The 23,595-nt window shown below is 38.6% G+C and overlaps 1 protein-coding gene across 1 annotated transcript in view; it reads left to right on the forward strand.

The window, feature by feature from the left end:
• The first annotated feature begins 15,245 nt into the window (after positions 1 to 15,245).
• anapc4 (anaphase promoting complex subunit 4) overlaps positions 15,246 to 23,595 on the forward strand; it is a 62,738-nt gene continuing 54,388 nt past the window's right edge. The window contains exons 1-3 of the mRNA XM_039751173.1: positions 15,246 to 15,413; positions 15,800 to 15,927; positions 18,468 to 18,573. Of these exons, the coding sequence (XP_039607107.1) occupies positions 15,820 to 15,927; positions 18,468 to 18,573 (214 nt within the window). The 5' untranslated portion in view covers positions 15,246 to 15,413; positions 15,800 to 15,819. The remainder of the gene's footprint in view (positions 15,414 to 15,799; positions 15,928 to 18,467; positions 18,574 to 23,595) is intronic.

Here is a 23,595-nt window from a genome sequence, read left to right on the forward strand (position 1 = left end):
AGTTTTTCTTTTTCTGACCCACCTTCTATATGTTGAGTGAAAGGAGGCAGAACCTCCTAATCATGTAGCCAGGGTACTGACCCCAGCAAGTATTTAAGGTAAAAGCATTGATTGAGTTTTGGTTAGTTTTGAATCAATCTGTTAATTCAATCTATTTTTTTGATCTTTGGTTTTCCTGGCTTTTTAACCCTGCTTTATTAAAGGTGTTGCTCTTGGATTTCAGCATCATTGGAATGACACAGAATACTTAATCATTGGCACACATCATGTGCAACCCTTAATGGTTACAGTTTATCATCTTTTTAAAGTGATACTTCTGGCAGGATAATGCACCATGCCACAAAGTATGGATCATCACAAGGTGGTTCTACAAATGCAACAGAGACTTCAGCTTACACCAATGGACCATATACCCCCTAGATTTCAGTCCAATGAAGTGTCTATGGAATGAGGTGAGACAGGAATCAATGTCTCAAAGAATTCAGGCTTTTCTTGGGGCAAAAGTGAATCCTATCTGGTGCTAAAAACAGTAAATGTATTTAAGTGGCCTCTGAGTGTGGTAAAAGAACTTTTTCAGAACCTGGTATGAGAGGCATGATGATGTCACTTTCCCTGCTGTCACCGATAGTGTCACGGATAGTCAAAGATAGTGCCACTTTCCTAGTATGGTCCTCAACTAATTGCAGTGCCCACAAACAGTCATGCCAGGAATTCCTACAAAAGGAAGAATGATCACGACACTGTTTATAACCAAATCAGATGCTCAAGAACAATAATAAAAAAAACAGTTTCAAAAGTTCACATAGACTTTCCTGTGGGTTCCTCATCATTCCACCCAGATCTCACCAACGTGTGTTTGGTTAGTTACTTAGGGTATATTGGCCATGCATGAGCATTAAGGTGCATGTGTCCTATAATAGACAGGGTTTGTTTCATATTGACCCTCTGCTGCTAGGTAGGCATAGGCTCCCCATGACCATAAACTGTATAAATGGCTTAAAACAGTGGTTCTCAAACTGTGGGTCGGGCCCCCCTAGGGGGGAACAAATTAACAAAAAGGGGAGCACGAAGATGTGAAAAAAAGAAAACAAGAATCAAAAATATGAAAAATACATCTATTGAAACCAAAACGAATTAACTTAAACTACATTCTGATAATAGAAAAAATAAATATAGAGTTAGATAAATATCAATAAAAGTTAAGTAGGTATAATGAAATATTCATTGTGGTAGATAGGGGGCGCTCTCACTCCCTTGAACACCCTCTCCTCCACAATACTCATACAAATCACTAATAATCACAATAATACAATCCTCCAGCTCCCAGACGCGTTGCCACCCTTCCACCCAGCTCAGCTCTTCAACCCGGAAGCCCGTCGCTCTTCCTATGACGAACTTCCGGGTCATAGCTGGCATCCAGCAGGGCTGTGCATAAAAACCACATTGTCCATGATGCCCTGCTGGTCTTCTGGGGACCTTCATGCTGCAAGGAGGGCTCCACCTGGTGGCTTGGGGGTATTGGCCGGGATAAATGGCTGGCCATCCTCCACAGCATCTATGATATATCATTAATTAAAAAAGAACAAACTGGTATTAGTGGGCTCCTTTCAAAAAACATTAGTGGGGCGCGATTAAAACTGTTATGAAAACTCGGGTCGCAAATACTTAAAGGTTGAGAAACACTGGCTTAAAAAATGAATTTAGTGATGTCAGAAGTTGATTATATCAGTTTTCTTTGCAGCTTAAACAAAGAAAAGGAACAGTCCCATATACCTTTCACAAATGTAAGTAGTTAATTTCCAATTTTATTTACAATGCATTCTAAATTTACTTTACTTTGCAAGTAAAAATAACCTGAAATTAATATTTTTAGGAAAGGAGTCATCAAAGAATCCTTAGTCATCCAACACAACTGGTAGAATACAGAGGATTTTAAAATGAATACAGAGCAATAAGCACCTAGCATCAAGTGTGGCAACAATGCCCTTCAGCTGTTGGACTAAAATAAAGACTGACTAAACAGCAGAAGATGAATACAGTAGGTTGGACAGTTGAACTGTCTCCCCATTTTTAACCAATGGAGTCATTCAAACTATTTTTATTAATACATTGTGAAGCCTGGCGGCGCGTACAGCTGCCCTAACCTCGACACAGACAGGCTAGACACAACTTTCACCACAAAGCACAAGGTTTTATTTACAGTCAAGGAGTGCTTTTCTCTGCTCCCCACAGCAACACAATAGTCCCAACACAGTAAAATTCAGTTCCTTTTCTCAGCCAGTCCTTCCACTTCCACTCCTCCTCACAAGCTTTTTGGTGACTGGATCCTTTTATACGCAACCTGGAAGGACCCCAGGTGCCCAATGAGCTTGCTCCAGCAGCACTTCCGGGTGTGGCAGAAGTGCTGACAAATAGGGCCCTGCAAACATCCAGGCTCCCCTTGGTGGTGGCCTAGGGCTCCAGCATAGTTGAGATTCCATGCTCATAACCCAAGTCCCTGCTGGAAGAAGGGGGGCTGCCCTCTGTCGGTCCAGGGTTGGGGGAAATGTCTTGAAAATACACTCTCCCCTGGTCCATAGTAATGAATTCTCATTTTGCTCTATTTTAGTTTAAAAGTTTTTTTTTTCAGAAGTTCTTTTTCAAAGTAATTTATTTATATGTAGTGTAAGATAAGTTGTTTACACTGGCAAGAATGAAAAAAAGAGCAGTTCATTTAAGCTGGCACAACAAAATACAGGTTTTGCTGTTGACATTGCTCAAGATGGATGGGAGAGCCATCTACTTGAATCCCCACTATTTCTCTACTTCCATTTTTTTGTCATTAGCTTTCTGCCAGGCAACTGGTCCTCTGCACTTCTTTTATTTCCTGTGAGTACTATAAGACTAGTAAGTGGAAGAGGTTATCAATTTCATTAAAATTATTGTTATTACCTAAATGTTCTTGGCCCTTAGAGTCATCCTTTTTTACATTTCACCTCATACTTAATTTTAAAGGGGATTGGATGCCATTTTGGGATTTTATTTATTTTGTTATTGTATTCATACCTATGAATGAATTGTGTCCCATCCAGGGGTTGGTTCCTGCCTTGAACATTATATTGTCAGGATTCACTTGAAATCTCAATGATCCTGAACTGGATTAAGCAGCATTGAGAATGTTGTTACCTATATACAGTATGTAATCTTCATTACTACTATTCTGGTTAACCTATTTATTTTAATAAACAATTGATCACAAAAAATAAAAAAACTTTGCTGTATCTTCTGCTTTATTTGAAACGCTAAACTCTAATCTGTATTAGAGGCAGTGCAGGACCACAGGACCAAATGATCCCCCTCCATCTTTCTCAATCACTTTTTTAAGAACTTCCAAAAATAACGTTCTAATATCAGAGTGCAACCAGTTCAACAACAAAACAACATGATACCAGAAGCTGTTTAAATATAGAGTAACAATATTAAGAAAATAAAATATCAAGAGTTACCAGTTGGTATATGAGATCACACCATCCATATATCCATACATTTTTTGATCCTGCTTAATCCAATTGTAGTGTCACAGGGAACCAGGGCCTATTCCTGCAATAATGGATGGAAGCAGGCTACTAACATGGAATGGACGTCTAGTCTATAGCAAGGTACATTCAAACAGGGCCAGTTTATAGATGCCAATCATCTTAAGGAAAGCAGCTCCAAAAACTAAATAAACAGAGTAAACCCAACACTGATAATGCAAAAACATGTAAACATGACACAGGAAATAGCCAAACTGGAATTTAAACCCAGTCTACTGAGGTTGCCAGATAGCAACACTAACCACTCTGCTACTCACCTACTTTAAGAACTGCACTCGTGTTTTAAAATTCATACAGCTACCTCCCACACCCACTCTTATAAACCTGGGCTATGGTTGCTTCATTTCTTGTCCCTGGTACTGCTGGGATGGGCCCCAGTGATCTTCAAACTGAATTAGTCAGTTTAAAAAATGCACAGATGGCTTGTGCCTCCTCCAGACCGCGAGGGGGCGTCCGCCCTGGTTGTATTGGGGGCCTCAGGTAAAGGGCTTGGAAGCCCAGCCCTGTAGGGATCCATGGCCACCGCCAGGTGGCGTCCCGGTGCCTGAATATGCCTGGAGCCCAGCACTTCTGCCACACCAGGAAGTGCTGGGGGGAAGACGACAGGGGACACCCGGACGGCTTCCGGGTGCGCAGCCGGCACTTCCGCCACACTGGGGCGTGTCTACGGGGGAGTGCCAGGAAGCAGCTGGAGCCCATCCAGGTTCCTATTTAAGGGGCCGCCTCCCTTCAGTCGAAAGCGGAAGTCAGGTGGAAGAGAGACGGAGCTGGAGAGAGAGGACTGGAGGCGGCCTGGAAGGCACAAAGACTGTGAGGCCTGGACAGTGGGGGAACGGTGCAAGAGGCACTGGGGTTTGTGGTGCACGTAGTCTTAACTTCTAAATAGTGTAAATAAACAGTGTGTGGTGGAACTTACGATGTCTGTCTGTGTGTGTCCGAGTTCGAGTCCACACCCTCTAGTTAGGATATAGCAGGTTGGATAATAGATGGATGGATGGATTGATATCTATACTAATAAAAGGCAAAGCCCTCACTGACTGACTGACTGACTCACTGAGTCATCACTTATTCTCCAACTTCCCGTGTAGGTAGAAGGCTGAAATTTGGCATGCCCATTCCTTACAGCTTACTTACAAAAGTTAGGCAGGTTTAATTTAAAAATTCTATGCGTAACGGTCATAACTGGAGCCTACTTACGTACATATATACGGCCATAGCCTGCAGCTCGGTCGCCATGTGAGGCGGAGTTGCGTCCCTCATTGTCACACCTCCCACGTAATTGAGTGCCTGCCCATAATAGACACGCTGCCGCTAAATATTCATGGGTAAAGGACTGTGCTTATGAAAACGAAGATGAGATGGTCAGGGATAGACTAGTGTTTGGCACAAACTCAACGAAAGTGCTAGAGAAACTTTTAAGTGCCGGGTCTTAATGTCAATGTCAATAACACAAGCACAGCTGAGAAATTTCGATGCATGTACTCCGAGCGGCTCACATGAACTGACTGTGAACGCAGTACGCAGAGAACAAGCAAGAGCTCCGAAGAGCGCTGAACAAAAAACACATTACACAATTGAGAAGGCAGCAAAAGAATATGAAGCGAGTGATGCATACAAGCATATTCATAAGTGCAGCTACTGCGGAAATAAAGCACGGTGTATACTTTAAGTTTAAATTAAGTTCATAGACACGCTGCCACTGGCATTTGTCATGCCTACGACGCATATGATATTCGTGAGATACAAGTTTAATGAGAAGACGCGGGGTATAAACAAGACTTTTGATCACTTTGTAACGGAGTTAAAATTGCTGTGACAGAGTTAAAATTGCTGGTGAAGGACTGTGCTTATGCAAATGAAGATGAGATGGTCAGGGATAGAACAAACTCAGAAAAAGTGCGAGAAAAACTTTTAAGTGCCGGGTCTGAGCTATCATTAAATAAAGTCGTGGTTATCGTACGAGATAGCACAAGCACAGCTGAGAACCTTCGATGCATGTACTTCGAGCAGCTCACGTGAACTGCCTTTGCAGGACTGGGAAAGGTAAACCCGTGCATGCAGTGTGTGATGTCTCAGATAAAGAGGAGGACGAGCTGCTTATTGATGCAGTAGGAAAGGAACAACCCTCTGACGCTGCACAAGCCTTTGTAGACATATCAATAGGAAAGCAAGGAGTAAAGCTTAAGTTTAAATTACGTTCATAGACACACTGCCGTTAAATATTTGCAGGCAAATCCACAACTTAATACCGGGAATGCCTGTTAAACATTTTAGATTCACGAGTACTGATTTGGGTAGTGATCACTTAGATGAATGAAACCTGTTATTTGACAACAAAGATGAGATGGCCAGGGACAGACTACACAAACATGGAATGTAACTTGAACACAACACATCCTCCAAATACGAACATGATTGAAAGAAATAATGATAATCAAATCCTTGATGACAGCAACACTCATAACAGTCACAAAACAATTACATTGACAATCATTTTATGCTATTTTTAAAAGTTTCCTTTTCTTTATCATAACTTCTTTAACACACTACTTCTCCGCTTCGAAGCACGGGTATTTTGCTAGTGTGTATATAAAATGCAGACCTCATGTTTTTTATAAGCACATGGCTTGTCCCTTTGGTCTGGTACAATAATATCCACTTGATCCCTTTCCCTTACGGCAGCCTTTTCCTTTTCAAATAGAGCTGCATATTTCCTCTTATTGTCTCTTGTCAAACTGACCACTTTTATAGTCAAAGTGCTGCCACATTGGCCTGGTCTAGCAACTTTAGCCTAGTCGTGTTGCAGCCTTGGTTTCCCAACATGCATGCCGATTTATGGTTGCTTTCACTCATCCATTGACCACAATGTGAAGTTGTCAGTCATTAGTATTACAGTTAAAAATCGTATTCATGTGACCTGAACACTACCATGTTGCTGTTCCCGGTATATAATGTAGGACATCAGAACAGGCTGATAAGTCCAATTTTATTGTTTTTAGATGCTTATTAGGTATTTTTATTATCATTTTGACCTTTTACATGTTTCACCTATTTATAATTTTTTCCTCAAACCTTAGCAACCTGACGGACACAGATAGTCAGACACTTGTTCTTTTATTAAGGTGGATAATATGACCTTGAAATGGATGAAACATGTATCAATGTATGTCTTTCTTAAACATGGTGGCATGGTGGTGGACTGCTAACTCACAAATGGATTAGTCCAAACTCTACAATGATCAGACTTCCACTATTAGAGAACCTCCATTGATATCATTATTTAAAACAACACTGAAAACATACGTTACAACAGAAAATTCTTCATAATGCTGTTGTGGAGGTTGCTTTATACTTTACCTAATTCATTTTAGTAACTGTTTTTGGGTTTCATTGTTAAGCTTATTCCATTTTCTTTTTGCTCTCCGTGCCTATAGTAGAACTTGACCTGCCTTGGAATGGATGTGCTATTTTCACATGTGGACTTTTTTTTGGACATCTTCTTTCCACATTAAATTGCCATTATTTGTCTGCAGCATGATTCTTTCCAGATGCAGATAATGTTGGACACTTGGAATTAGGAGTCCTGTGTGTACTGTATCTATAAATGTATATATTCCATGTTGTTTATTATTATGCTTCAACATTATGGTTTGTGTTTATGGTTCACTTCTTCCTTATTCTATATTTACTATATAGTGCAATTGAGCTCTAGTGGAAATATGCTGAATAAGGATAAATTATGTTTGGTTGAAGAGCTTATAATACCACTTCAGGGCCATGCTGAATGCTATTGGTAAAATTACACAAAGATTTCCAATATGGGACTACAGAGGGATAGTGGTTAGTGGCAGAGACCAGGATTCACACCCGGAACTGGGAGCTGCCTGAGTAAAGCCTACACAATCCCCCACAAAGTTTCTATGGTACTCAGGTTTCCTGTGGCATCCAAAAGACATGCAGTTTAGGTTGGCTAGAGACTATAAAACTGACCTGGAATGAGTGTGTACACAAGTATGAACTGTCATCACACCCAGCATTGGTATCAACTAAACACTGCCAAGATGTTGTTCTTGGATAAAACTAATAAGATTTGGTGAGATTTTAAAAATTTTGTCTTCTCATTAGACTCTATTAAAAAACAAAAACACATAGAATTTCAGAAATACTGATGAAATGTGCAAATTGAATTTTAGAAATGTACATAGGTGTGTACATGACTAAATATATAATTGAAAATTGACTAATATACTATATAAGGTTGCCTTTTATAGTACCAATTGCCAGGTAACAAAAAGGAGTAAAAGTATTTGATAGCCAGCTCTGACTGCACAACCTCACTTTCTGTAAACTTGTTACTTTTGTTACCACTCTGGCAATCAACAGAAAAGGCAGTCAATCAAACAGAAGTTTCTTAATTGTGTGGTTTTGGTGGGGTTTTTTTTCTTTGATGTCTACAACAGCTACTTGCCTTTGCCTTGTATTTAATCTGTTTAACAATTTCTGTGATGATCCTAATATTACTAGAGTTGTTACTGAGTTTTGACAACAGTATAATAGCAAACCAAGCATTAGTACAATAGGTTGACTGGAGGCTGCTTTGGATCCATGATTCTGGTGTTACCATGGTTAGTCTTGAATGTGCAGTGTTTTTTATTAATCATCAGACAGTTAAAAGCCATCTGTCAGAACCTAATGCTGCAATGCTTCTGAAATCAATTAAGTGGCTCTGATGGGGAAGGATGGATGAACTGGTGACCAGTTAATCTGCTATTTTGTTTAGTACATAACTTAAAATATATTGTAGGTTTTGCAGAAAATTGTACCTTGTATTTGCAGATTACCATGTCACTTCATTGGATTGATAGAGAAAAGAACAGACGTTGCTGTCTTCATGACTTTCCACAAGCTGTGAGCTGCAATATTACTAGGTGAAAATCTGAAATTTATGTTATATATTGTTATTTTTCATCCATCCATCCATTATCCAACCCACTATATCCTAACTACAGAGTCACGGGGGTCTGCTGGAGCCAGTCCCAGCCAACACAGGGTGCAAGGCAGGAAACAAACCCTGGGCAGGGCGCCAGCCCACCGCAGTTCTTTTTCAGCCAATTAAAATTTTATTATAAGCTGTGACAGATAGGGGCCGCTGTTGTCCCCTTGAATCCTCAGACCAGACGCCAGACACCAGGTAAAAGTCCAATAATAATTTTTATTTGGACACAACAGTGCACAAAGCACCCTCCACTCCACTATACTCATAAATAATAAACAAATACAACAATACACATTCCCCAACTCCCAGACGTGTTGTTCCCTTCCTCCTAATTCAGCTCAACTCTGGGATCTCCCACAGTCCTTTATATAGTCCGTGGCCTGGAAGTGCTTCTGAACCCTCAGTCCATGTGACTTCCTAGCACTTCCAGGTCAGATCTAAATTCTTCTTTTCATCCTGGAAGTATGTCTTTTCTTCTGTCACTGTAATTAAGACGTACTCCCGGGTTAGAGGTAACATAGAGGTCTCCGAGCCTCCCTGCAGTGTCCCCTGGTGGCCCCGACATTATCCAGCAGGGCTACACAGGAAAACTCCAATGTCCATGATGCCCTGCTGGAATTTGGGACATCTCCATGTCGCAGGAATGGCTCCCTCTGGCAACCTGGGGGTATTGGCTGTGATGAATGTCCGGCCATAGTCCACAAAGCCTATTTAGTCTACGCACATATCATGAACTAATTAACATACAAAACACTATGCTTCTCCCAAAGGGATTGTAGTACTAACAATATCATAAAATCCATCTCAAAATCGATCAGTAATTTAAGAGTATTTCTCGAACTCCATCGTTACTAAAGTAGCATGTTAAATCCTTTATAATTTAAATGCTCCCAAACCCAATCATTAATCGTTAAGTGCTTCTTAAATGGACTTCCTCTTGCACCGACCATAGTACAAGCTGTGGTTGACACAAACAATATTGTAGCCCTTAGTGCCAATATGGATTATTTGCTCTTTACATAGTTCTTTTGGGTAAAAGACCACTCACTGTTGCAGCATTAGATGGAATTCATATGCCAAACTTGCAGGCTTGACATTTTTAGAGTCTCCCCTGCAGCTGGCTTTGAAGAAGGTAATTTCCCTGATGAAAAACCAGCTCACAGTGGTGATGACTCATCCTCAGGCTGATGTAAATTGTTAGCAATTGTTATATAATGTTAAAGTCACATTAGGGCAGTTCCCTGAATAACTGAAATATTAGAATTTATATAGAGAGTAACAAAAACCATAAACACCCATAAAGAGTTGAGGCAAACCCTCAACTCTTATTGTATAATTGAAAACAAAATGCAGGTTATAAATGTATTAAAAAGAAAAAAAACGTTTTCATAGATATGACTCTCAAAACTGACTGCTTCAAGATGGCGGAGCTTCTGGTAATTTGGATTTCTGAGAGGAGAAGGTGGGTTCAGATGGACAGATACTGGAAATTACATCAAGCGTGGTAAAGTCATCATTCATCCAGTCTGCAGAGGTAGGAAAAGTCAAGGAGGTAATAAATAGCATCATCCTGTGTTCCATTGGGAAATTAGCATACCCGAGCCCATAAGGTATCCCCAAAGTGCACAAGCATGAGAAGAGAGCAAAATATTTTCATATTAATAAAGCATTTATAGTTTGCCATTTTATATATATGTTACTGGCAATGTATGAAAGGCAGGCATTATATAGAATGCCTGGCGTTTTTGGGCAAAGTATGAAATATCCAAATTTTTTTAATATTATATATACTTTCCCTAGGCATTGTATGTAATACCTAGGTATTACATAGAATAAGAAATGCTATTTAGGCAAAGTATTAAAAGAGAGTCGTGAAAAGGCTTTTATTGAAAAGGCATATATGAAAATGAAATAGAATGCCTAGGAAATGTGGGACATATTAATCATTTCATACTTTGCCGTCCAATTTTCGGCATTCTATATATTGCCTAGGAATTCTATACAGTACAATTTCTGCTTTTCATACATATACACTGTCAAATTAAATAATTTAATTTAATTTAATTTAATTCACATTTAAATAATTTAGAATGTTAATAATTTCAAGTTTTTTAAGTTAATATTTGTATTTCTTTTTAGGTTGTGCAGAACCAGTGTTCAAAGGTTGCAGCTAGCTTTATTTTCAATTAGATTTTTTCTGTGGAGACTGGGAAAGAAAACGTAAGGACATGAACAGGGGGTTTACAGCACATGAGCAAACCTACAGCATGGTGAAAAGCAAGGTAAAGATACAGTTGTATGGGAAATGTGCATATGCTGTCTTCATGTGGGTCCACTATAATAATAATTAACATTCAAAAAATCGGTAATGTAATAAATCAGCAAGAAAAGCAACATTGTAACAATACACAGAACGAACCAGGTGCGGAGGGTGGAATGGGAGGAGAGGAGAAGGACGTCTATTCCACTCCCTCCGTCATGCTAGTCTGCTGATTTCTCGTCCAGTATGCACTGCCTGCTCATGTGCCCACCTCCAACTCATCACTGGAGTCGTTGTCGTCTTTGTACAGTCCAGATGCAGCTGTGAGTCATGTAGACTTTTCATTGCTCTGTGCGGTTTTGGCTGCCTTTCTATATATAATCCACCAAGACACCCGACCACGGTGGTAGCGAGGTGGGAGGGGGGTGAGTACAAAGTGCAGGAGCATCTAAGAAGACGCATGTTTGTTGTGGATGCGAATTGCTGTATGTAGCGTGTAAAACAGTTTGCTATAGTGCACGCAGTCGTGCGTTGTAACCGAAAACTCGGTTTTTAAAGACTGCTCACTTCATTGTGTATATGACTGTAGGTGAATGAACAGATCCAACTCTGGAGAGGGCAACATACAATACAGCATTTTACACGCTGCATACAGCAATTCACATTCGCGACAAATTGTTTTACACGCTGCATACAGCGATTTACATCCGTGATAAACATGCCTCTTCTTAGATAGTCCTGTCACGTCCACCCTCGTTCTCGAAGCATACACACCGCTTAGTCATGTGGTGCCTCTGTGTGAACCGGTCAGGCACAGAGAAGGTCAGCTGCTGAGAGAGCGTCTCGACTGCTGCAGGGCCTGCATTGGTGAAGCAGGTGAGACGGTAATGAAACAGAGGCACAGGACTTATTGGTTTTTAAAGACTGCTTCCTTCATTAGGTTTTAACCAATGCACGGAACGAACCAACACACAATCATCCATGCAGCACTCAGGCGCGGAGGGTGGAACGGGAGGAGAGGAGAAGGACGTCCACTCCGCTCCCTCCGTCATGCTAGTCTGCTGATTTCTTGTTCAGTATACACTGCCTGCTCATGTGCCCACCTCCAACTCGTCACTTGAGTCGTTGTCAACTTTGTACAGTCCAGATGCACCTGTGACTTACGTAGATTTTTCATTGCTCTGTGTGGTTTTTGCTGCCTTTCTATATATAATCCACCAAGACACCTGACCACGGTAATAGCGAGGTGGGGGGAGTGTGTGTACAGTGCAGGAGCATCTAAGAAGATGCATAATTGTCGCGGATGCAAATTGCTGTATGTAGCATGTAAAACAGTTTGCTATGGTGCACGCGGTCGTGCGTCGTAACCGAAAACTCGTTTTTTAAAGACTGCTCACTTCATTGTGTTTTAACCTCAGTTGTAAAGGAATGTTTTAAGGATCCCATGGGATACCCCTCGCAAACAGTTTTACACGCTGCATATGGCGATTCACCTCCGCGAGAAACATGCCTCTATTAACAGTCAATGTGGGTTGGAGCTGCATGTGACCTCTGTGATAGACGAATATAAATGACGCCGGTTTTTTTGTGTCGTCACGCCCGAGTTGGTGGGCGTGGCTCTGTGAGTTGTCGTCGTATCCAATGGTCTTGGAGTTGGTGGGCGTGGCTCCTTCCTGCATGCGCCATAGGTGTCTCACTTGTCGGCGGTTTAGTGAATCCATGCCCCTTCCGGCATGCTTTCCATGGTTGTCTTGCCTTTGTGAATTATATATATATATTATAATATCTTTTCTTAGATTCTCTTGATGAAAATAAATCCAAATGTAACGAGGAAACTAGTGTTTACTGCCTGTTTGCAACTTGTTCAGTTGCTATGGTTGGCCGAGGACCGCGACACTGTTACCGTTTTGCTCTTCAGCCGTGCTGCTGTGCAGTTCTGTATCAGCATTGCAACATACAGGTGTCAACAAAGTGTGTTGTTACTACTTGCCATGGCCCACTTTTTTTCTAACTGCCTGTAATAAATAATAATAATATTTCTCTGTTGTCTGTATTAAATAAATATTTTCAAATGATTCCACTTTTACAGAATTTTTTTTAGCTTGTATTAAATAATTTTCAAATGATTTTACTTTTGTTTTCCTCATAACCCATTAAAATCCTTGCTTTATATTTTTTACTTATGTCTCTACTTTTATATAATATATTGGTCTGGGTGTGTAGGGGTCATGTATAAATTTATATATATAGTAATATAGAGAGAGATTTTAAGAGTGTCCCTTATTTCTAATTTTCTAATCTAGCAATGCTAGGGCTATGTAATGGAGCTAACAAGCTGCATCAGCTAGGATGAAGTCATCCATACTATGAGCTGGTATTTCATCATGCAGATGATCAGCTTCTAAGCCAGCTGTAGGGTTACCTATAAAAGGTGAAAATGTGCAGTGTCGCAAACAGGATTCCAACTAATGCAGTAAAGGTGAGCATTAAGGGCATTTAAGGGTAGTAAATCACCTCAAAAACCATGTAAGGAGTAAGGAATCCTTTCTTTCTTTTTGGCACAAGCATAGTATATTCTTGTGACTGATGATTGCTGGGATGGGCTCCAGCTGTCCCGGGACCTTGCCCTTAACAAGTGGGTTATAAAATAGTATGGGTAAATATAATAATTCCCTATAGTATACGAGGTGTGGCAGAAAAGTAATGAGACTGGCAACACTGCAAGCGATCTGGCAACGCTGCGCTGTTGTCCTTGATAGAGCACGTGTATCAGTACCCTCCCATAGCTCAGTGTGAGTTTCAACTCCTTCCGTTAACTACGTGATTTTTGTGACTGCTATTAGCGAAGTTGTGTTTTTGGTTGTGCGTCACGCAAAATGGAACAGCGGAATTTGGAGCAACGTTGTGCCATTAAACGGCAAGTGTGACGTTTGAAAAGTTAAAACAGGCCTATGGGGAACATTCTTTATCCCGAGCTCAAGTTTTCGCTGGCACAAATCATTTTTGGAAGGCAGAAAATACGTTGAAGATGAACACCGTTCAGGAGGACTTCAACTTCAAAAACCAATGAAAACATCGAACGTGTGAACACTCTTGTGAGATCAGACTGTCGTTAAACATTAAATGTTGAGTGAACAATTAAATTTGAACAGATTTACCGTTCATCAAATTTTGACTGAGCATTTGCACATGCGAAAGGTCTGTGCCAAAATGGTGCCGAAAAACTGCCCTCTCCATAACAGAATTTTTGACCTCAAAAGGCATTCCTGTGGTTCCCCAGCCCCCTTATTCACCTGACCTCAGTCCGTGTGACTTTTTCCTTTTTCCTAAACTGAAAAATGTCCAAAAAGGACGTCATTTCGGGACTTTAGAAAACATCCAAAAGAGTGTAACAGACATGCTGAAGACCATACCGGTTGAAGACTTCCAGCGCTACTACCAACAGTGGGAACAACGTCTCCATCGATGTGTAGCTGCCCAAGGGAACTAGTTTGAAGGGGATAACATTGATGTTTGAAAAAAATAAAAACTTTGGTAAATAAAAAATCAGTCTCATTACTTTTCTGCCACACCTTGTATTTGAGAAGTAAACACATCGCATACCCGCTGAAGGAGTGAGGGAGTTTATAATGTGTAAAGGAATTTATTTACTACTTTTAACTATTGTGAACAAAATACAGAAATTAATATATACCAGGCTTTCTACGTGATGTCTTTATTTCCGAAAAACTATACAAAAGTTCTGATGTGCAGACTTTCATTTTATGACAAATGTGCTTTTCTCACTGTTGGAAAGGCCGTTGTGTGACTTAATTAATAATTGGCACTGTGCTGTCATCGTAAAGAAGAACAGGCACTGAAGAACAGGCTCTTCTTCGGGAAATTATGCTTTTCTGTTATGGCATGCCTGTTAATTCTTTTGCGCTCTTTTTAGAAGCATGGCGTACTGATGTGTACTCTTTGTCGTATTTGATTATTAAATGATGATGCCACGTTTGCTTTATATTCCTTTTCACGAGTTTATTTCATTCCACCGAAGAACTAATCACGAAATCATTTAATATTATCAGTCAACTGCTTTTCAATCGACTTGTGATACTGTTTTAAAGGCGACTTAGGGCAAGCTTAACAAAGTAATGCTTTGTGAACTCTCTTAAAATGGCTGCTTAAGAAGGGTTTTGTGTAACACAAACTAAAAGTATCTCATATGTTAGCAGACCCCCGTGACCCTGTATTCGGATTCAGAGGGTTAGAAAATGGATGGATGGATGGATGGATGGATGTTACATGCTTTAATTTCCAAAAACCATCCCTAGTTCGTAGAAACGCCTCCGTTAAGGGTGAATTTGTCCTACTTGGTACACCATAGCTCAAGCGTGACGTCGTTTCTAACCTTCTTGCGATTGGACTAGTCTGTTGACTTGGTCATCTCCCGTGGTTTAGATGGATAATGGCGGTTTACATGAACATATTAGGACAGTCCTGTAAATGTAGATTGCAGCTAAATTTAACGATGTTTAATTGTGCTGTGAATTGTATTTCATCTAGCTGATTTGTAGCACGACGCTGTTCATCGGCCTAGGTGAGTCACGAGCGAGTTATCATAAAACAATCTGTTTTAAATACAGTAGATGTTTTTCATCATGCCCAGTGATATGTTTTAACTAATGACAAGTAATGATTGTCTGTTTTTATGACCTGCTGCTAAGTACTGACTAATGTGACGAGCCTTTCGGTTTAATGTCACTAAAACCCGGCTATTACTGGGTGCTGTCATTTACGCTAATTAGGACTCTAAAACGCATGAAATGCTCTTATATAAAGAGTGCAGAAATAAATCGGCAAGAAAGCGTATACTGTTGTGCAGGAATTATTCCAGTTAATCTTTTGTTTTGTTTTGATTTATTGTTTACCTATGCATTTATGTACGTTTGTAACTGTATTCAATTTCTACTCGTACATTGTCAGATAACTCCACCTGTCTAAAGATGCCACCGTTTCGTCTGTTTGGAGAGAAGCAGCTTCCAACTGCTGTAATATTTATGGTCTGGTCTCCAAAGAGGGATCTTATCGCGCTTGCCAACAAAGCTGGGGAGGTAATAAGCCATGTGTAAATAATGAATCTGATAGGGTGAAAATTAAACAATAATATGAGCAATCAAAAAGTATGTGTATGTATATATATTGTATACTGTATGTGAATATATATAATAATAATGTTGCAGTGGTTACAAATACTACTCCACAGATCCTGCAGTTTAGATTCAAATCCTGCACCTGATTATTGCCTTTGTGGAGTTTACCTATTCCCGACTTTTACTCTGGGTACTCTACTTTTTCTCACATATCCATAGAAATTAGCAAGTTAGATTAATTGAAAATTCCAAATTGACTCCATGCTGGTGGGCCGTCTGACGGACTGGCACTCTATTACAGGGTTAGTTCCTACCTTTTCTCCAACCACACATGACCTTGAGTAGGGTTATTAGGATATGATGATATTATGTATGTTTATATTTGCATATTGTCACAGAAGTAGGCACACACACACGTGTAGCCAGCTGTATAAATGGTACAATGCTTTAAGTAATAACAAAAGATCAGAGTCTGCAATTCATTTTTGAAATTAGAGCTCTCTCTCTTAAAATCCAGCATACAGTTAGTGTATTTCAGCCTGTGTTGGGGGTTATAAAATTGTGCATTAAAACTATGCACGTAATATAAAATTCATGCTAGAATTCATTGTTAAGTGCAGCACAGGCTTACCTTACTGTCAATCTTTAGTATCTTCTCTGTTTTATGTCAAACTTTTTCCCTTAACCTTGTCTCTTCTTTTAATTATATACATAACTGTCCTATCCTAACATCAATGACTCATTGTAAACTATACATCTGTAAATTATTTTGTTTGGTCTCAATCTTTCTTGTTCATTATCTTCCTCATTCTTGCCCTGTCCTCTTTCTCCTCTTCTTTATTTGCTTCCACTTTATAAATGTTCTGTTAAAATCAAAATTTTCTTGAGGGGGCCCAAGCTCTGAGATCAACATCAAATTTGTGAGGTATAGATAAATACAAGTTTATTTGTCCCCTGGGTTAAATGTGGCTTTTTACAGAAGCACTTTCAATAAATTAAATACATAAATAGGTAGATAAATACATTAAATATACACACATATGTTGGTCTGAACACACAACAGAATGACTATAAAGCAAGAAAATTAAAAAGAAAGAAAAGTTGTGACTTGGCAGTCACAGTGAGGCGTTATCCTGTAAAGTATTTTTTTTTTTTTTGTTGTTGATAAGATGTCTTGTTAAAAAAGCTAAATGTATCCTTGGTGCTGCTTGCATGTAAGCAGAATACTAAACAAATGGAAGCATTTCATCATTACTCAAGATATTTAGCTTTTCATTGTGTTACCTTTTGTAAATCTGTTCTGCTATGTTTTTTGTATTAATTTCAAGGTTTTAATACAGCATACTACAAACAAGCCAGTCATACAGTACCATATTTTATTTATATGAGAAAACCTTTCTTCTACCCATCTGGATAGCCGGGAAAGAGAAATATTTCATATGAAGTAATCACTCAAATTATCTGAAATATTCAAAAGGTGAACAGTCGCTCAGCATGTTCAGTTAATGGAGGACAGCATTGATAAATGCCAGCTTAGAAAGAAAATATTCTCCATAAGACTAACTTAATTTTTTTCAGATTTTAAGTAAATGAGGGCATTGTTTGCTGTTGTGTTGGTTGGTTAGGATTCTTCCAGTCAAAACAAGGTATGACATGTTAACATACATTATCAGAATGGATCATTTGTTACACAATAATGTCCCATCAGATTTTACTCCAAACAGAGCAGTTAGAAGACTGTCTGACAGATAAGCAAATGATTTTTTTTCAGTAAGAACTGGACATCAGACATTCTCAAAATATCAAACATCACTAATAAATTATGGTATTTACTCTGCTGTATTTTGAATCAAATGAGAGATGTGTGTCATACCGAGTTTAGAGTTGAATTAGACCAGCAAATTTAGGAAGTGTGTATTTTATTTGGAGCTAACTTCCATTTATTATCTGAACATCCCATTGTAAACTTCTGTTTAAAATGGTGGCTCAGCTTACCTAGAGGGGCTCATTTTTGAAATACTAATAAATGATGTAGGGATATCTGTTTTGATAATATTTCATTATCATAATGTGTCACTCTTTGCATAGTAACTGTTGTATGTGTTTCTTGTTAAAATATTTTATGCTGCCAGGATTTATTTGGGTAAAAGCTAATTTCTGGTGCAGAACTGGCAAATGCTGTTTAAAATATAAATTATGTTTTATAGTATTTTTTAATACTGTGTAATTACAACTGCATATAAAAACCAGCTTTGCTCAAAATAATGTAGTTACGCCAGGAACCTACAAAAAAGCCACATATTTGATTTATTTCTTCAACCATAATGAAATAAGTCTGAAATACATGGTTTGTCCATTAGTTATCACATATGATTATAGGGAGCAGTAAAAACTTAGGTGGAAGTAGTGGATGTGATTAGTCTGAAAAGTATCAATGCAAACATTTCAGAAAGTACCTATACTTTGTTTGTTAATAAAAGCAAATTATTACTTCTTTTCAGCTTTTGTTGCACCGCTTGGCCAATTTTCAGCGTGTTTGGAGTTTAGCTCCAAATGAAAACACAGGAAAGGAAATATCTTCTGTTGCTTGGAGACCAGATGGCAAAGGTAGAACCACTGAATCTTTATTACATTGTAACTGAAAGCAAAATATTATGGTTGCTGCTATTTTAAAGAAAATTTGATATATTGTTAGCTTATTTAAGTTAATAATATTTGGTTTAACAAAAAGCATTGAATGCTATGGCTAGGGTTGTTTAATATGACGAAATGTGTTAATGTAATAAGACTAGTTGATAATTCTTCATACTAGTATGCCACAGAAGATGATTTTGGGTTGCGATATAATTTGCAGTATGCAAAATAGATGTAAAATCAATATAAAAGCAACATCTTAAACATTCTTTATATTAAAAGAATTGTTCAGATTTTTTGTTTTCACAATCCTGAACTATCACACTTTTTATATGCAAGGCTTTTATAATTATTCATGTAGTGAGACTGAAGTGGCTCCGCGTTCCTATCAGAATCATCTTTATGACCGTGCTTCAAGCCACATAAATCATGGTAACTTGGGCCCTGGTCAAAATAATTATGTGAACTTGCTTAATGGTGTTTCATTTAAACTGTGACTGAATGGTTTTCTTCTGTAAATATGATAATTTCACAGATTATCAGAAAGACATAGACCTGTCACATTTTTATCAAAATTACAAATAAATTTTAATATTTATTAGAGTTTGAGTATTTGTACTTGAATTCCCTCCACTCAGTTTTGTGTTACTCCAGTATATGACAGTTTGATTTAGATTCTTTTTTTACTTGTGCAACAATACTGTTTGTATAATGCTTTTTTGAACAGCTTATTATTATTATTTCTGGTATCAAAAAACCAGAAACAAGATCCTTTGTGCTTCTATCCATGAAATTAAGAGGTTTTACTGATGAGATCAGTCTTTATACATACAGTATGGACTTCTTCGTGGAGCTCTGTTGTCACTCAGTGCAACTATTCCTGTCAACTAGAAAAGCAGGTCTGTGTATTAAAGAGCTTGGCTTGCTGAGGCTGGATTTTTTGTTCGTGCCGGAACTGAGGTCTGCTCATCTGCATCTGCAGGAGAGACTTGCATATTATTTATGCATTGACATGTAGAGAGTAGTTGTGAAGGTTCAATCCTGTTGAAACATCACTCACTCACTCTTAGAAGCAAAATACTTGTTTTAATATGTCTATTTAGTTTAGTTTCTGTGTTTGTGAAAAATGCAAGAATTCATAAGAAGAGTTGGTAGTGATATTACATGTCTTTGCTTCTGGCAGTGCACGGAGTATTGTTGCTGCCATTAAAAATTATTGGTGTATATTTTTTGGTTATTTTTGTCCAAGGTGACTTACAAGTTCTGGATACATTGCAATTGTTTACATATTCTTTTTACAGTTCGATCACAGGCATGCTAAGCAATTTGCTTTAAATTGTACAGGTAGAGAATGATGGCACACTAGTGGTGTGAAAGTGTCTTACCCAATACATCCAAATTAGTACTGAACACATACAGAAAAACACAATTTTTAAAACAGAACCGTACTGTCATTTTGTTAATATCAGTAATGGAAGTAAATGGTATATAACCTCACACTCAGTTGATTATTAGTGCAATAGCAACTCCAACTCCCCAAACCTGTGCCTGCTTGGCTCCTCTATGAAATATATGTATTATATCTAGATTATGTATGTATCAAGAAGTATTACATCTTGATTAACCACGAGATACCCTGCTGTTTGACCTTCTGTATTAATATAAATACACCAGAAACTAAAAGGAGACCACCAACTCCTCCAACATCCTCACTCCTTGTATTGATTTGCTAAGTGTGGCAAGGAAGGGAGGCGTGTGATTGTGTTGCAGAGCAGGGAGACTGCTGTGAACAGGGTAGGGAGTTCTCTATTATTTGCTTTGTTACTGTTTAGATACTGGTACTGAGGTCCAAAAGCTGATATTGATACTGAAATCAAAGTTTTAGTATTGATCCAACACTACATCATACCCAGCACACCCAACCTACCTGGAAAGGGGTCTCTGTTTGAACTGCCTTTCCTAACGTTTCTTCCATTTTTTTCCTTGCAAGGGTATTTTTTGGGAGTTTTTCCTTGTCTTCTTAGAGTTCACTCTGGGGCCTGTCAAGAGGCAGGGCCTGTTAAAGCCCATTGCGCCACTTTTTGTGTGATTTTAGGCTATACAAAAATAAATTGTATAACATATGCACATACTCAGTTAATTCACTGATATTTTGAAATACTGTTTAAATCAATGTTAGTAAAATCAAAACATTGTAAAAATGTCAAGATTATTCATGATACTTTCATTAGTGACCTCTTATTTACAAAAATTCTTGTGGAGGGTGGGGATTTTAACATCAGAGGGCTGTTCCACGAAGCGAGCTAACCTCAAAATCCAGGCTTATTTCGATAATCCCGTCTTAATTTCTCGAAATTCGGTTCCACGAACGAGGCTAACCTGAAGCTCCGCTTAATTACTATGCCAACATATGCTCTTGGACAAGCCTGCTCCGTGGCAGGTTAGTTGTGAAGCTTAGCTTAGCTTGATGAATATGATTGGACAAGCCATGTGATGTCACAGCACGACGTTCTGCGGGGCTGGGATTATTCTGCTGCTGTTCACTCCCTCTTTCGCACACATCGACCCTCCAATATAAAATTATTACAGATTACATGCAGGCGATTCTAATTACTTAGAAAGTATAAAATGACAAGGAGTGCATTGAAGGCTTTTACATGAATAACCATGGCGTGCCCGTTTATTCATAATCCAGTTGATGAGGGAGCGAGGCTCATTCGTAGAGCTTTAAGGCAACAGGTTCCACAATTACTTCGGCCCAGGATAGATCCGTTGCATTTTGCAGATGATTATTTATACGAGCGCTATAGATTTAGTAGACACAGTATTGCATATTTGTGTCAGTTATTAGAACCTTACATTTCTAAAAACACACGTCGCTCTAAAGCCCTTACGGTTGCACAGTCTTTGTGTATCGCTTTGCGTTATTTTGCCAGTGGTTCATTTCTGTACAGTGTGGAGGATGCTGAACATTTAAGCAAAGCTACAGTGTGCCTTGAAATCAGGAAGTTTTGCGTTGCATTAAAGTCCTTTTTAAATATATTCATTACCTTTCCTGGCCACCGAGGAATTCTTGCCATTAAGGAAACTTTCTTTGCAATTAATGGTGCTTAATCTTTAAACATCTACTCATTTACATCACATAAATCATTACCTGATAAGTAACTGAATTTAATTTGTCAGGCTTTCCTAACGTCATTGGAGCCATTGACTGTACACACGTGAGGATAAAGGCTCCAGTAGGTCCAACAGAGCCTGATTACATAAACCGCAAATCATATCACAGTATTAATGTACAGGTAAGTACTGATAATATCTCACATTTATATACAAGAGGTGACAGTGTAGTCGTCCAACATTAGCAATGTTTGTCATTACCATTTCCTATAATGTTTCAGATGGTATGCACTGCTGAACATCTAATTTCAAACATTGTGGCAAAATGGCCAGGATCAGTACATGATGCCAGAATTTTTCGCGAATCTTCATTGGCTCAAAGCCTTAGACAAGGCAAGTCAACTAAAATTCACAAATATACTATAGTTTATTATACTACAGTCTAATGTGTCTACTTTCCATTATAGGAATTTTTCCTGGTGTGCTGCTTGGTGACAGAGGATACCCATGTCTACCGTTTCTTCTCACACCATATACAGATCCTGCAACACAAGCAGAAAGACATTTCAACCATGCCCATTGTAAGACAAGGGCACGCATTGAAATGACATTTGGACAGTTAAAATCCAGGTTTAACTGCCTGCGGCATCTCAGAGTTACACCAGACAGAGCGTGTGACATTGTAGTAGCCTGTGCAGTTTTGCATAATGTGGCAATACTGCAGCAGGAGCGTATGCCAATAATGACGCATTCTTCACTTGCTGCCAGGACCTTTTCGTTACCACTCATGTTGCTCCTGAAACCAAGCATAATTAATAATTATATTAATAATTACAATTATATATCACTTTTTATCCAAGATGAACCCATATAATTAACATGCTGTCCTGTTTATCAATGTGTTAAAATAACCTTAAAGTACCTTACAACTGGTAACAAAATGCATATGTAAAAGGAAATTTTAATGTCTATACATTTTGAAGGCTTGAAACTGTTCTCATTTAGTTGTTAAATAGTTTGACATCCTTAACACAAAAGTTACTAAAATCATGTTCTTACGCATTTAACTTGTCAGCTATTTTCTGCCATGCAGCCTCACGAGCTTTGATAATACAGCTCGTGTTCCCCTTTCTAGTTATTATAGCTTTGTAGTCCTCATAGGCTTGTAATAATAATTCTTGCTCTGCCTGCGAAAAAAACGCAGCTCTTTCCTTAGTTTCCATTTTTACTTATCCAGCATCGATTAACAAGGCTGCCTTTTATATCGCGTGGGCAAGACGAGCCTCGCTTATCAAGCTTGGCTTGAATTAGCGGAGATTAAATACACCTGAATTTTGTTCGTGGAACTCAATGAGCCTGAAGTGAACTGTTAGGCTAACTCAAGCGAGGCTATTACAAATAATCCTTGATTTTATAAGCTCGCTTCGTGGAACAGCCCTCAGGTGTGCCAATAAGTCACTTTGTCAGGTTAGGACCTTAGCTATTCAAAGAGATTTGTCAGAGTTCGCACATGTTGGAAACATTACCCACACCATGACACTTAAGAAAAATGTAACATATATAACAAAATAGATATATAGAAATTTCAACAATCAGAAATGGTCTGTCAAAAAAAAAAATATGCAGCTTGGGAAAAGGTTGAGTCATAGCACATGATAAATTTAAATTATAAACACAAAGATTAGTTTATTCACACGTGCATAGGAAACCAAATCAAATTAGTAAGTAAAATTCATATGATATTTTGCATTGTTTTGTCACCGTTTCAGTAAGCACCTAGGTTTTGCAATTTAACTGTAGCATGCTTATTTTATCAATCTTTGTAATATTCTAATAGTTTCTTATTTTGAAGTGTTTTTTGCTTTTATTATCAATATT

Source organism: Polypterus senegalus, chromosome 4 (assembly GCF_016835505.1).
Source record: "Polypterus senegalus isolate Bchr_013 chromosome 4, ASM1683550v1, whole genome shotgun sequence".
Taxonomy (NCBI): domain Eukaryota; kingdom Metazoa; phylum Chordata; class Cladistia; order Polypteriformes; family Polypteridae; genus Polypterus; species Polypterus senegalus.